Source organism: Penicillium crustosum, assembly GCF_028827405.1.
Source record: "Penicillium crustosum strain IBT 35664 chromosome Unknown utg000004l_segment0_segment0, whole genome shotgun sequence".
Taxonomy (NCBI): Eukaryota; Fungi; Ascomycota; class Eurotiomycetes; order Eurotiales; family Aspergillaceae; genus Penicillium; species Penicillium crustosum.
The window spans coordinates 3,646,066-3,662,098 of record NW_026623125.1 but is presented as its reverse complement, the minus strand read 5'-3'; the positions used below and the strand labels follow the sequence as shown (position 1 = coordinate 3,662,098).

The window sequence follows — 16,033 nt, the reverse complement described above, 5'->3', positions numbered from 1 at the left end:
CGATTCATGAACTCATGACAGAATCAAGACAGCGTTGATCTGTATCTTTTTGGACTTGTAGGATCATTTCCTTGATATTCTCCAGTTTTTTCCATTCCAATATATAAAGACAAAGTAATACCCTTGGAAGTTCTAGACCCCCGCATTTGTTCCCCGGCTTTTGTCTCGGAGCATTAACCCGAATGTCTCTCAATTGCCTAAAATGGCTACATCTCCGGCCTTGCCCCCCAAAATCTATTGGCATCTTTTGGTTTAGCGGGGGATTTAGCGGGGATTGACAGAACCAGTTCGGCTTTTCTGGCTTTCGCCTTTTGCGTATAGACGTATAGCACCTCTGAATACGGGGGTGCACACTCCTTGCATCCAGGGTCGCCCCTCCTTGGCAACACGCTATCTTGCTAGTCTCATCGTCCACCAATAAGCAGCCTGTTATTCGACAATCTAGTGCAACCGTGCTCCATATGAGTATCTCTTGAAATGGTGCCCCCAAATCTCTCATACATCATTTAGGAAAAGGCTTTGGTAGGACGAATGCACCCGCTCCGACGCATGCCGCTTATTAGAACAGTCATTCTTGGTATTTTGGTCCACCTCGGCTCTTCTCTTTCATGTGGCGATGATGATTAGACTTATACACTCTTAATTTGAAACGTTCTATACACCCCAGACTGATTGATCGTATCTCCCCGGAAATCCGGAGTTCCCCAGACGCTAAAATGAGACATGGAGTTACTATAATCTACATATTGAATTAGTCAAATGACAAAAAAAAAGAGCTAAAAGCACTAAAAGTAACTAAAAATAAAAAGGAAATGAGATGAGGGCTACTCCGTATATCGTACCTAGGTGCATTATATTTCCCCTTTCTTTTTCGGATTGCATTTTGGTGGCTTTTTGCCTGCATAACATGTGACGCTAGAATATACCTTGTCGGCTTCTTCATTTTCCAAGGTCCCAAATATTCTTTTTCCAAAAGGTGGATTTTTGGATTTTTAATATAAAGTATCGAGTACTACCCACACCCTTCTAGAGCCTGTGCTTGTATTACTTTCATTCATTCCCATTTTCTTTCTGGCTTCGAGGCTCTTCTCTTTTCCCTAGGTGTTTGTTCCACTCGGTATGTATATGTCTGGTCCAGAACCATCTTCCAGCCCCTAATCCCTAATATAAACCACAGTACCAAAATGTCGTCCGCAAAGCCCGAATTCGTCGAGGAGGAATCCCACATAACCCCAATCCCAACCAAGAAGAGCTTCGGCGCGCGTGTTGGCGCTCATTTCAAGAAATGGTGGTGGGTGCACTTGATTATATTCATCGCCTGTTTCCTCATTATCCTACTGCCGGTGTAAGTCCACTCCATCCTTATTTTAAATCCGTCTTGACCACGCGGACGCCACACGGTCCGGACCGCAACATGAACATTCCACTCACCCTGCATTGCATCATCTAGTGTCTACGTCGCCTATCCCAAGATCGCACAAGATGCTGTCAACGACTCAACCCTCAAGATCACAGAGATGATCCTCAGCAACCCCACACCCGAATCATTCCGTCTCGAGCAGAACCAGGTCCTCGGCTCGGATAGCTCTTATCACCCCCAGATCTACGCTTTCAATTCCTCGGTCTCGCTGGCCGGAAATGATCCTTTCGCTTATGTTACCGTCCCGGCTGTGAAGTCAAAGGATGGGGCGGAGATTCACTTCAAGCAGGATGTTGCTTTGACTGATGCTTCTGCATTTGCGGACTTTACTACCGCTGTTATGTTGAACGAGGAGATTTCGATGAATATCTACGGAAGACCCGGTTTGAAGCAGGGTGGTTTGCCTAAGACCACGGTTACTTATAACAAGACTGTTGTTATGAAGGGTATGTCTCTGTACCTGGTTTCTTGAATACACACAGTGTATGATTGAAAGAGCAAGATGTACTAACTCGATAAACCAGGCCTGAACAAACTTAAGGGCTTTACCGTATCCAAGTTCTACATCATGTACCCACCAGTCAACGGATACGGGATGAACGGCACCGTCATCATCCCCAATGCCTCCGTCATGACGATCCCATTGGTAATTATTCCTCTTTCTATATATCACATCCCCATCCCCCACAATGCTAATGCAAACAAATAGGGCAACGTAACCCTGAACCTCGAGCTAGCTGGCAAATCAGTGGGAACAACCTACCTGACCGACCTAACTCTCAAGCCAGGCAACAACACCGTGCCAATGATCGGCAAGGTCGACCAAGCCACTATCATTACTCTGCTCGCATCAAAGTCTAGCCCTTACAAAGACGGCATCATGCCCTTCGACATCACCGGAAACGCGACATCAACATACAACGGCAAGGAACTGCCGTATTTCAGCAAGGCGCTGGCTGCGAACAAGCTGTCTATCAAGCTGGATGTTAAGTCTGCACTGAGCGAGGCTGGTGTTAATCTGTCCCTGTAGTGGGGTTTTATGTTTTGTGGGTGGTTATACCGTTTCTGTTTATGCTCATGGTTTATGCTCGACGTTCGACATTTCTATATTTTATTACCATCACCGGTAATGGGATTCGGTGATTTCTATGTTGCTGTTTGGTGGTCCACTTTTGTGTGTCTTTAATACCCTTTTTTTGTTATAAGGTTGCGGGATGAATATAATTTCCACTATCTATGGATTTGGTTCTATAATAAGTGTCAAGTACTATGCATTTATGCATGCTGAAATTACCAGGTCTTTACAAACCGGAAAATCAATGGACCGTCATGATAACGGTACCATACAAAAATACATACATTGCTTAATCAGCTATGTCCGCCGAGATTGGAAAAGAGCGGATCTTGTCATTTTAGTTAGTTAGAGAATTTACATATGTCAGATTTACCATACATTGTCGTATCCGTCTATTTCTGTCAGTTATGAGCCCGGCTTCGTTCCAATTAAGATCTGTCTACAACATATAGACCATCTTTTACCTAGCTGTCGCCGATTCACAGTGGTTTTGACAACGGTCAACCCCTGAATCGTCGAAGCACCCCTATCTCCTTCGAAGAAGATCAGATTCATCGACGAAAATCGACAATAATGAATATCATGTCAAGCCTCTCCGCGGCCTCCTCCCGCGTCATTTTGAAGGATACAGAATCATGGGATGCATGGCTCTCATATATTAAAGCAATTGCAGTTGCATATAAAGTATGGGATCAATGCAATCCGTCTCTTAAGGAGGAAGAACGTCCTAAATTGGAACCACCTGAAGAGATCATCTCTGTCAAAGATGCCATAAAAGAATACCCAGAACACTGGTTCAATGTGAGGCTATCCCTAAAAGCAGATTGGGATGCAGAGAACAGAGCCTATCAGTCGAAACTACAGGCATTAGATCTAGTGGCGGTGGCAATTAGGCAGTCAGTTGATACTCCCTACCAGCCCTTTATCATTGATATACTATCACCTTTGGAGCTGATGCTCAATCTCCACAAACGATTTGCACCAGAGAGCGATCCTACATACAAAACTAAGCTCCGTCAACAGTGGCGGAACCTAGATAGAGGCCTAGATCGGAACACCGACATCGAGAAATGGCTTCTAAACTGGGAATCGCTTTACCAATCGTGTAAGAAGGCAAGGATGCCAGAAGCAGAGGATGCCACGAATCAATTCCTTGAAGCAATCTCTATAATGTCGCCTGGATTCTATGAAACATGGGCTCTCAGAGTACAGGATAATCAGGATATCCCTTTCTTCGAAATCATGACTCGGTACAAAGCCCACTGGAAGATTACCCATGGCAGGCCGGCTGCGCAAAGAGGCATCTCAAAGGCTGCTTTCTCGACATGGCAAGGCAATGAAGAAGCAAAGCCTATAGAGGCAAGGAATGATGGCCTAGAAAGAAGGCTATGTCCATGTGGCAGGGTAAAATCGAGAGTTTATATGCCTTGGGCCTGCTGGGAAATCTATGAAGATAGAAGGCCTGCTAATTACCAGCCCTCACCGGCATTGAAACAGAAGTGGGAGAAGGCCATGAAGGCTAATCCTAGATGGAAGGCAATTGTCGACAAGAAGCGAGCTGCATATGCAGAAGGCCAAGGGGGACCCTTGCTAAAGAGCAAGCGAATACAACCCTCGACGATGAAGCCTTTGGCTTCTTGACAACCAACGCAGTCAAAATTGACACCGTTATGTCAACAAAAATCAAGGATTTTGAAGCCACAACTACACCTACAGAAGACAGATGGGTAGTTGATACAGGTGCTCAAATCCACGTATGCAACAATCGGAGCTTGTTTAGCACCTTTAAAAGCGTACAGAGCAACGTCAAAGTGGGAGATACAGAGACGAAGGTGGCCGGTATAGGCACTGTGGTCATCTATGGTGTAAACCCTACCACTGGAAGCGCCGTTAAGATGAACCTATTTCAAACTAGGTACTCGCCAAACTTCCATAGTAATCTGATATCTCATGGATTGATGATGAAGGGGGGCCTATTAATGAATCTCAGAGCAAACTGCATTGAGACAATTGATGGCCATCGTCAGATCTATAAGATCTACCACGATCAGAAGCTATTATGGCTCACCCAGATAAGGGGTTTTATAACCCAAAAGGCATCAGATTTGAAGCCTGAAATGACGTTTGCCACTAAGAAATCCAATCAGGAGCCAAAATCTGAGGCTTCAATTGAGCTCTGGCATCGTCGATTAGGCCACATTGGCAAGGCGCGAATTGTCAAACTGGCAGAGATAACTGAAGGAATCACTATTGCAAGCAACCCAGGCAAAGAAATGCAGGTATGTGAAGCTTGTCAATTGGCAGATGCACCTAGGCAAATCTCTCGCCGGAAGATAGGCCAGGCATATGGTATATTAGGGAGAGTACACTTCGATCTAGTACAAAACCAGCCTGCCTACAACGGTCATATATGGATGACGCACTTCTATCTCGATGGAATAAGGTGTCACTTCGTATTTACCCATATAAAGAAGAGCGAGTGTCAGATGGCAGTTCGTAAATTCTTAGCATTGATCCGAAACTGGTTGAAAATCGAGATCAGGGTATTTCATTATGATAATGAGAGAAGCGCCGGCAATGAGGTTGAATCTATGATTGAAGACGAAGGGTGTACCATTGAGCATGCACCACCTGGCTTGCCAGAGATGAATAGACCAGCAGAGAGATCTGGAGGCATGATAGTAAGGAACGGCAGAGCATTGCTCAATGGTACGAACCTACCCCACAATCTATGGCCAGAGACGATGTATGCATCTGCATATATGATGAATCGTACCCCTACAAAGATGGATGGCAAGTGGATCATACCATGGAAGGAATTGATGCGCTATGCGGCTCCAGATGGCTTAAAAGATCAAATTGTCAACCTGTCGAATATGAGGCTATATGGGTGCTTAACGTACTCAAGGCTTCTGAAGAGAGTACAATCTAACAAGATGGCTCCGAGAGCAGAGATCGGCTATCTTGTAGGCTATGTTTCAAAGAGCCTATACAAGATCTGGTTTCCATACAAAGGGCGAGCAGGCATAGGCAGAGTTGAAGTTGTAAGAGATGCTGTATTCGATGAATCGAGACAGTACTCTAAAACGAAGCCTTTACCGCAAGAAGAAGATGCAATTAGTACTATGACAAATGGACTAAGCGCTAAGAACTGGCCCTAAGTGCTCTCAATGGAAGAAGCGCAGTCAGAATTGAGCATAGAGATGCGTATGCCGATGTCAATTGCTCGCATAACTCTCAATGATGACGTCGAAAACCGAGAACAAGGTACTGCACCAGAGGCGGTAAATGAAGAAATCCAGGAATCTAGAGTTGTGGAGCAAGCTCAAACTCTAGATAGTAGGGAGGAGACACCAAGGGTCCCCCCTTTAAAGGAAACACCTGTTTTACCTTTAACACCGGCTTCAATGGCAGGCCCTGCTTCAGTGGTAGAACATATCTCAATGATAGAGGTAAGGGATTAAGAACAGATCCCTGGGAGCTTCCCTATGTCACCACAGAGAGCCTCACCACAAAGAGCACTATCGTCGATTGCTACGATTGAGAGTACGCCACATGAGAGATCTCCTACCTCGCTATCTTCGCCAGATCCGATCAATGTCATACAGTCGATCGAAGCTGAAGGGGGAGAGGGAGATCAATATGATGAAGATGAAGCAGAGATAGAGCGTCAATTGCAATAAGAGATGCAGTATACGCCTACTCCAGAGCCAGAAGATCGGCCTACTAGAGAGATCTCTGCGTCAATTGATGAATCTAACATCATCTCAGGCCCCAGAATACGGAAGCCAAAGGCAGATCCAGACTACACTGCATATCTATCGCTAGACGAGAAACAGCTAGCCGAGCCACTAAGCCTTCTATATGCCTTTACAACAGGTATTACGAAGAAGCTCAATATGCAAAACAGACTGCATAGAGATCAGATGCCTCCACCACTAGAGAACTGGAAGCAGCTAAAAATCCATCCCTTTGCCACGCAATTGAAGGCAGCTGCGGAGTTTGAAATTGAGACCTTAAAGGCTAAAGAGACCTTCTCTCAGGTTGCATTACCGAACAAAAAGAGCACCCAGATCTTGCCATTGAAGTGGGTATTTACATACAAATTTGATGCAGATGGTATGCTCGAGAAGTTCAAAGCAAGAATCTGCGTGAGAGGAGATCTACAGTGGATGTCAACTGAAGAAAAGAGAGCTGCTACACTAGCTGTCAAAACAGCGAGAGCAGTATTCGCACTAGTTGCCGCCTTTGATCTAGATATGATTCAGAGAGATGTGGTTACCGCATTCCTGAATTCAATGCTAGAAAGCGAGGTTTATACCAAGTGTCCACCAGGCTTCGAAGCACTAAATCAGTGCTGGCTCCTGCATAGAGCCCTCTACGGATTGCGCATGTCACCAAGGCTTTGGCAGCAAGAAGCTACAAAGGTGCTAGTAAAACTAGGCCTTACCCCAGTGGAAGAAGATCCATGCATCTTTACAACCAAAGGCATTATTGTCTTTTTCTACGTGGACGATATCATCATCGTCAATCACCCCAAACAGGCTAAAGAAGCCGCTTTACTAGATCAAAATCTAAAGAAGCAATGGGAGCTTCGAGAACTGGATGCAAGCTGGTTCTTGAATATACGTATTATACGTGATAGAGAGCAGAAGAAGCTCTGGTTATGCCAAGATAGCTACATCGAGAGCATGGCACACAAATACAATCTCGTCACAGAGAGAAAAATAGGGTCCCCACTGAGCATTGAGCCTCTAGTACCCTATGATGGGGTGGCATCACCGCAACAGATTCATGGTTTCCAGGCCAAGGTTGGATCTGCGCAGTATGCCACCACCATTACCCGGGTAGATGCTGCAAAAGCAACCTCCAAAGTGGCTGAATTCCTTATAAATCCAGGACCAAAGCATATAGATGCAGTCGATCGCATCATACAGTATCTATGAGACACGCTTTTGGGCCATTGAATACGGCATCAGAACACCAAACAGCATCAGAACACCAAACAAACAACCTAGAAATCGAGATACGACCCTGACGATGGCGGCGAAATCGGTTGAATTTGCAAGCGATGCGTCGTTCGGAGACCATAAAGATCGAAAGAGCTCCGAAGGGTATATCTGCAAGTTATATGGTGGCCCAATCGATTGGAAGGCCACTAAGCAGAAGACTGTCACCACATCGACTACCGAGGCCGAACTACTAGCTTTAGCAGAGGCAGGAAAAACCGTACAGTGGTGGCGACGAGTGCTTAATGCACTAGGCTTCGAACCAGATCACCCACTATCCATCATGTGTGACAACCAGCAAACTGTCGATTTATTGACGAAGGAAGGGGCCGCGATGCATACGAAGCTCCGGCATGTTGACATCAATCGATGCTGGATGAAGCAAGAAGTTAGCGCAGGTCGAGTATATGTGGACTGGGTACCAACTGCTGCGATGCCAGCAGATGGGCTCACCAAAGCTCTGACGAAGCAGAAGCAGGGACACTTCAGAGAGTTGGTTGGAATGAGGGACGTAGGTCACATGATTCGTCACATGACCTCTGAGAACAGAGGCTGTTTTGCGGAAACTGCATAAATCGACGATTTGAGCCGAGATCAGTGAGGAGACAGGTGAGGTAAGTTGGAATCACTTGCGAATCATTTGCGAAGCGGTTGCGAAGCAGCTGCGAAACAGTTGGAAGAAAGGCAGTCCTTGAGAGCTTTGAATAGCTTCAAGAACTGGGGGGGTGTGTCAAGTACTATGCATTTATGCATGCTGAAATTACCAGGTCTTTACAAACCGGAAAATCAATGGACCGTCATGATAACGGTACCATACAAAAATACATACATTGCTTAATCAGCTATGTCCGCCGAGATTGGAAAAGAGCGGATCTTGTCATTTTAGTTAGTTAGAGAATTTACATATGTCAGATTTACCATACATTGTCGTATCCGTCTATTTCTGTCAATAAGTCTAGACAGGGGGATATTGTAGGTGGTGCTGAGAAAAGAACAAGAATGACTGATAAGGGAGTAAGTAGTCTTCCGCTCGACCCAGTAAAACCCAGACCCAACCCAGACTGGGTTGGGTTTTGGGTCTGGGGCCCCAAACTGAGTAACAAATTATACAAACATGCTAATTATGTACATAATTTAGCTGATTTAGCTGGTTTATGACCGCCAAGACCTCCTGTTATGCAAAAACTGGGTCGAACTGGGTCGAACTGGGCTTAAACTGGGGCTCTGGGTCGAGACTTTTAACTCAAAATGGGTCATCCGGAAGTCGTAAGGGACACACAGGAATCGTGTAGTGCGAAGAAACTCCACGGATAAAGTTGGGCAGCCAAGGCAACAAACAACCTTGGAAGTGGGTCTTGTGTTCTGAGCCTCAGGCATTAACATTCCCTTTTCGGCTAGCGGCCGTCCGAAGTATAACTACCCCCAATGCTATTGTTTCGAGTTTCAAGTCTTTTTTATTAGATATGGGAGGTTAGCTATGTGTGTGTGTGTATATATGTATGTATATGGGATTTATTTATGTGTTATTGATCGAGGGGAGAAAGGGTTTGGAGGAGGAGTAGAAAAAAATCAAATAAGGAGGACCAGGAGATGATGTGATAGGAAAAACTGCTTCCCCTGAGAAAGAAGAAAATCAAAAGGACAAGAGAGAACTGTGTAAATCATCAATAGGAATAAGACGAGAAAGGGGAAAGGAAAATAATGGGGTTGGCGAAGATGAGAAGGAAGGAAAGGGAAGGAGGGAATAGGGTCAAAATGGTTGGAATTGAATTGGGGGGAAGAAGAGACGTGGATAATTTCAAAAGCGCCGTTGTGAGAATAAAGAGGAAGATCCAAGAAGGATCGGATAATCGAGGAAGGGTCAGGAAGTTGGGAATAGGTCCAACCATGAACCGTAGGAGTGGGTGAGATGCGAGTTACCTCAGAGAGGCAGGTGGGGATAACCTCATAAACGGAGTGGTGATTTCAAGGGAATACGGGGAAAGGATCAATATATAAATTCACAGTGTAGCAAGGAATAGCTTCAGAAGGTATCTGGAAAAAGTGGATCTCGGGACTCTGAATAGCTTCATGATCACCTAATTGAGACACATGGAATCTAGCCAATCAGATCACTAGAAAGAGCCAAAAAGGGGTGTTACCATGAAGATCCTGAACCGGTTTTCAACTCCAAGCCCCACTTAGCTCGGTGGAAACAAGCATCCGTTGGTGTCAGACTGGAAAACGGTTACTAGGCGAGACACCTTCCGATTGACTGGGAGAGCAGAGCGTGTGTGTTCGAGCCAAGGGCGAGATCTCTCTGAACATAGCATTCCTAACAGGCGTTTGGCCCGCCTGGCCCGAGGGGGTAGGAGCGATTGAGGTTCGCTAACAACACACCGTAAATATCTGCTTCCCAGCCGGTGAAGACGGGTTTGAGCTATCCCTTCGGGGCCCTCGCCTGTGATACAAACGGGGTTAGGCCAATACGTTTTTTTTAAAAAAAATCTTCTTTTGAAGAAAGAAAAAGAAATTAAGATGTATTGATTCTGTCGAATCTTCAAAGTCGGAAGGTGAACTACCGTCCACCGAAGCTGTATACTGAATTTTGTAGAAATTCGAAACGTCACTCAACTCATACATGCAAAAATAGCATTTATATCAAATAAAAAATGAGAAACCAACTTCCAAGTTGTCGTTAATATGGATGATGTGGACCCACAGGCCCGCTTCCCCAGATTTGGTTTATTTCCCCAGAAAGTTCCCGAGGCCCGATCCCTTGCCTATTCTTCTTCACATCATCCCGATCCTTCGCCTTGAGAGCTTCATGCAAGAGAAAGCATTGCGCGCCCTCTGTTAATCATTGAGCTATGAGGTATAAAGCTTCGATGATTTCGATGACCTATTGGGAACCGTGACAGCAAGAAGGAAAGCAATTCTCTCAACTCGATAATTCCAGCAATCTCCAATATGCTCAATAAGTAACTATTCCTCCTCTGGCCAGCTGCCTTTATGGTCTCACTCATAATAGATGATCTATTCAATATGATCAACCCCATATTTTGGAAATTGGACGATGCGCTGGTTGCAAACTACAGCATTGCCTTTAGCTCGGTGCAGCCAGGAGTCAGTACGTGCATCTCTCTTCATGCTCAATGACGCAGTACTAATAGCCACCAAGTCCTAGCCGTCACCATAATCGAGAACAAGAGTGTGACCGCACCCCACACATCTCCTATTCCGCCAAGACCAATGACACCAGCGCCCTCCTAATCGCCAACGGAGCCACCCTTCACAGGATCCCACATCGACATCCTGAAAACTGGCTACTTAACCAAACGGAATTGGACAAGCTTCTACGGGTTCGGTCTTGCCACCAACGTGGTATATCCTTCAATCAGAGATTAGTAAGTACGGTTTGATCTGCCGGCGCTCTGGCCTCGAAATTTTATTACCTCGCAATGGTTGAGTTGGACGCTGAGTGCGGAGATTTCATGTCGGCGAATTATTCGCAGATCACGCAGGACTATATGTTTACCGGTTCAAGATTTTCTTGCTTGGAGAATTTTCAAGAATTGTTATCTTGTGGCCATCTGGTGAGAATATTATCCCGCTCTTCTGTGCAGTAATACCTTCTCGGTAGATGTCTCGTTTCATCTATCTTTCTCAACTCTACTTCTGCCTCTCCTCCGATTGAGATTCCTACATTTTACCTTAATTACGACTTGCATTTTCTTTACCTTTGGTATCTTGATCATCTAATCTTCATTATAGCCGCGTTCAGACCCCAAACTAACCACTCCTAGTAAAATGTAGAACTCTGTCAAAATTAATTTTTAATCGTATTTTTACCTTCCACTCTTCTCTGCATTGATTTCATTTCATTCATTGATTACTTTTGGGGTTTGAGTGTACGAATAAAGGTTTTGTTGTACACTTTAGGCATGAAGCTACATGTTTGTTGACAGACTGAGCAACCTTCGGTGGTGTTTATTGTACAGGGTATTTATACCCCGATTTACTAGTTTGACAATTCAACAACTTCTTCCTTCTTCATCATCTCTCCCTATCTCGTAGTATTCTACTACAATAGATTTGCAGGATCTTTCATTGATTAACATGAATCCGTGCATAATATCCCACACGGCGTAGTGTCAACTTGGGATAATGAGTCTTTAGTACTGGGAAACGTGACATTTTTGGACCTATCACCGTATGGGATTATCTGGAGCCGACTGCCATTGATGAGGCTTTGAGTCGGTGCTCGGGGACTCCTATTCATACCACCAATGGAAGAAGACATACCAGGTCATGGGGTGGATTACAAGTGAGATATTGGCTGGTGGTGTTCAGGACACTGAAAGTATACAGGCTGGCCAGCCAGACACGTCGTCTTGACAGCTTTTTGTGGGGCTTTCATTTGACCACAGACAACCCCCGACTCTTCGATGAATGGCACAAAGTATACGTGGAAATCTCAAAAACTTGGAGATCCAAAAATTCCCGGCTTGTAAATCAACTCCTGGAGTACAATGGCTTTGATAATCGGGCAGATTGAGTTCCTGACCATGTCGGAGTTCACACGAAGACTCAGCTGTACAGTGAGAAGCAGACAGCATGGAATGGATTATCTAAGACTTTCTGGTAACTCTGGTACAAAATTATAATTATAATCAATGCTCTCATCCGGAAGTTGTCAGAGAGGGAGGTGGCGTTGTTCGCGTTATTCCTCCCCTCATGGTATAATCATATACAACCCCGACCTCCAAGGACATTATCTTGCGTGTACAACTCAAACGGAAACAAAAACCAGGAAAAGTGGGATCATCCTGCGCAATGCATGAAAGAAATCCAAAGCAAGGAAACTGAACAAAATAACTATCCAATTTTAACATGTTAAAGTTGCAGAAAGTCCGGGCCAGGTCTAGTTAGAACTAGACTTTCAAAGCTTAAACATATCAGATTTGGATAGTTGTTCTGCTTGGCTTCCTTGTTAAGTTTCCTTTGACGTACCCTACAAGCCGAGAGTCATGTCTCATGTCTTTTATCCATTCGAGTCGTATGCGCAATAGAAAATGACCTTTGGGCACAGAGCCAGAATGTGTTTAGGTGTGAGATTAGTAGATCCGAGTATCACCCTTGTTGACTCTGGGATAACACTTCTGTTAACTGTTCAGCCCAAGATAGGCAAGCGAGGAGTTTGTATCGGTTCCTTCCAACACTCTCAGGGACCTAGGGCAAGCGATATTAGAACCAATCAACACCGAAAGCAGATATAATCCATAGCGGCAAAGTACGGATTCGCAAGGCCTATGGAGTCCTTGAGATTTTTGCCGCCGTGGGTCTCTGCATAACATTGCACGACAATGGGGTCCAACGCAGCCGAATCGCCCTCGGTCCAGTGTTCCTCCCTTTTACCCGAAGATAGGTCATACACTAGGTGTGTTTCCACAAAAATTGGAACCCTCCAACTTGTGAGGCGAACCTCGAGGAGAAATTTTGAGTGTGTAAAAACAGGAGTGAGCTAAGAGCGATAAATCAACGAGTCATGAACCTGCAACTAATCCTCACTTTTTCTCACTCTTCCATGGTTGTTCCTGTAGGTAGAACGAGGATGTAGTACAGAAAAGTGTTGTTCAAGGCAAGGTTGTCGACAATAGTCTTTCACAATTGTGTATAGTGCTATAGGTCTTTTAATAATCAACATATTAGCACTTATCTCTTGACTGGTATAGTTAGTGATAACGTACCATGTCCATGGGAGTTCCAGGCCAGGTGCTAGTCGACCATCCTTGAACTCCAGCAGGGACGGAGGAAAGGCTCGAATTCCCGCTGTCTCTAGGTACCATGATTCCTTTATACAACTTTAAAAGCACACCACGTGGCTTTAGGCAAAGGCTGAACAGTGTCCCTTGGAGATGAAATATAACGGCATCAACGGCAAAATAGGAAAGGAAGGGAATGATGATGATGTGAAAGATGAAGAAATTCAAACCCAGGGAGAAGGTGTTCATATGGCGGAGGGCATCTGGGAAACCAGGCAAACATGACATTATCTTAAGTGTCGTTTTTCTTTCACATGGGCAATGTGAAACCCAGGTAAATTAGGGGTGATCTGGATCATATGTAGTTGTCCGCGGAAGTTTGGTATTCCATGGTAGCCTGCATATTCAGGGCGGCGCTGAATTATTTGAACTGTTCATCGCATCACTTATGGTTACGCCCGAAAGACGGTGACCCCAGTATTCAGTTCTCTGATTTTCAACACTAAATGCTGTACGCTCTAGATGTTGGACCAGCATGGGTTGGCGTCTTAGATTTTCAGTAAAGTTAGTGGAGACATAGTAATTTCTATTAGACAGTTTCAAAGTGCTTAGGCAAGAATCAGTAGTTGTCTACAGAATCATTTTCTCTTTATTGGGCGCGCTAGAAGAGACAATTGGCTCTACAACAAAGAATATCCACTATGCATAGGGAGCAAGAGGTTCGAATTTAATTATTTGAGCTGGAAAACTAGATAGCCGCTCTTTTGCCAGGATTACACAAAGCAATGTATCATATTTGACTACTGCAAGGTGATAAGATGACAAGGCTCTCGGTCAACGGTCAAGTCCTGAGTCTGAAGCCGGGAGACAGTGTTTTAAATGTCGCTGATGCGCGAAAATTTGGCGACTGACTGCATTATGCAATCCTTTGGCCACCGCATCGTTCGATCTTACAATGCCTCGGATAGTATAAACCATGCACCACACCCAAACTGGGAAGAAGAGCGGGGGAGTGAAGATATCTGCGGTGAAAGACGCCCAACTGGGGAGTGAGATGACGTCATGTACAACAGTATAGTAGCCCGAATGTAGAAAGGAATTTGAAATGGTCATTGATATGCTATTGAGGGTAGCTATAAAGGACTAGATCTTGTCTAGTGCACTCTCTTCCACCATTTTCCTCATAACAGATTCCTCATTAGCTGAATTCACAAGGATCCCATTGGTAGCTGCCAGCAATCCACCTTTTGCATTGTTAACCTCCAGATACTTCCAGTCCCAGCTGTATATAACATCTTGATGACGCTGCTGGTCGCTAAAAAGAAGCCCCACACTGTTGGCTACAGCCTCCGGCCCTTGGACAGCGACACCAAGATCCTCAATAAAAGGAGTAGGAACCACGCCAGTTGCGGTCCAAGAAGGCGCAACAGCATTCAGTCGTACCTTCCCCTCAAGTTGATACCCGATCCCGCGGATAAGCCCCAGAACACCATGTTTTGTGACCGTGTAATCACCAGCACTGAAGTTTTGGAACGAAGCCGTAGAAGCAGTGACCACAATACTGCCAAGTTCACCAGATGCACGATGTGCCGAGTGCTTCTGTATGTAATATGCGGCTAGACGAACCGTGAAGATAACACCGAGAAGGTTGACATTGATCGTCCGCAGATCAGGAGGGGTAAGTTGGCCATTTTCGTCAAGGTTGTCGTCCAGGAAATTAGTCGTTGGTCCGATGCCTGCATTGGCGAAGACATGGTCAATACGACCAAACCATTCTTCAACCTGAATAAAAGCATCGCGTTGATTTTCCCATGAGGAGACGTCCAGTTGTATAAATTTGAGCTTTTCTGAGATCTCGAGATCGGAGGGTAGGTGGTTTACGTCGCCGATGATTACAATGGCGCCGTGTTTCAGACACAACTCTGCAGTTGCCTTTCCGATTCCCGACGCACCGCCTGATTTTATCAACATTTCTGGCTTATTATTTGTGGCGATAGAATGTGAAACATGCATACCAGTGATGAAAATTACTTTATCCTTCATTTCCTCGAAGATATCGTCGGAGATTTGTATGGCCGCCATGGTTAAAGATATGTGGTGAATGTATCAGAAGTAAATACGTAGTAAAGCTGTGTAGTCTCTTCATTGTGGGAATAGAACTCCATATTTATAGATTTTGCTTCCACTCCTATATACGACCCCTCACCTCTCAAAAGGATGAGGGGTCATTTCGTGGAGGATCATACACGGGCCGGGGCGAGGCTTAGCTCTGTTGAATCAGGTCATCTGCCTTAAAGCCTTGATGTCTACCTAATATACCAGGCCTTCAGGCCCCCACCATTTAGTTAACTAGGTAGTTATACTACGTCCTTGACTTAGCTAATTTGCTATTTATAAGATTGAAACACCAAATTTAGAAAAGAAACAAACAAAAGCATTACGTAAAACCAGAACAGGACCAAGAGAGGCTCCCCAGTTCTTTTGGTGAGACAAATTCGCTATTCACAACAGCCGCCGATACCAGAAGTGTACGCTAAGTCCTGCAATTTTATATAAAAAGTCAGCGGATGACAATGAACAATCGATCAGCCGTTATCCCATATCAGAAAAGTACGGCGCAGTAACGGAAACTACTGTTGCTGTGCGAGTCGCTCTCGTTTATAAGTCCCTTCTGTCAATAATTGAAGTTGATTTTTTTTAAAAAGAGTATATCGTACTCCGGGGTTATCCCACCGCAATTAGCTGCATTTGCATTACTTTGAAGATCAAGAAGTACAGAAGTGTA

The 16,033-nt window shown here is 44.9% G+C and overlaps 3 protein-coding genes across 3 annotated transcripts; 1 reads left to right on the top strand and 2 right to left on the bottom strand.

Moving 5' to 3' along the window:
• Positions 1-1,184: 1,184 nt before the first annotated feature.
• On the top strand, positions 1,185-2,450 carry N7487_010428 (DUF3712 domain-containing protein; the record flags this gene model as incomplete). Its single annotated transcript, XM_056878158.1, has 4 exons — positions 1,185-1,345; positions 1,451-1,866; positions 1,945-2,066; positions 2,130-2,450. The coding sequence occupies 4 exons, from the start codon at positions 1,185-1,187 to the stop codon at positions 2,448-2,450; spliced, it is 1,020 nt and encodes a 339-aa protein (XP_056726738.1).
• Positions 2,451-13,060: 10,610 nt separating this feature from the next.
• Positions 13,061-13,332, bottom strand: N7487_010427 (uncharacterized protein; the record flags this gene model as incomplete). The annotated part of the gene is made up of 2 exons (XM_056878157.1): positions 13,061-13,144; positions 13,234-13,332. The coding sequence occupies 2 exons, from the start codon at positions 13,330-13,332 to the stop codon at positions 13,061-13,063; spliced, it is 183 nt and encodes a 60-aa protein (XP_056726737.1).
• A 1,059-nt stretch (positions 13,333-14,391) lies between these two features.
• Positions 14,392-15,330, bottom strand: N7487_010426 (uncharacterized protein; the record flags this gene model as incomplete). The annotated part of the gene is made up of 1 exon (XM_056878156.1): positions 14,392-15,330. One exon carries the CDS (start codon positions 15,328-15,330, stop codon positions 14,392-14,394), a length of 939 nt encoding a protein of 312 aa, XP_056726736.1.
• Positions 15,331-16,033: the final 703 nt, after the last annotated feature.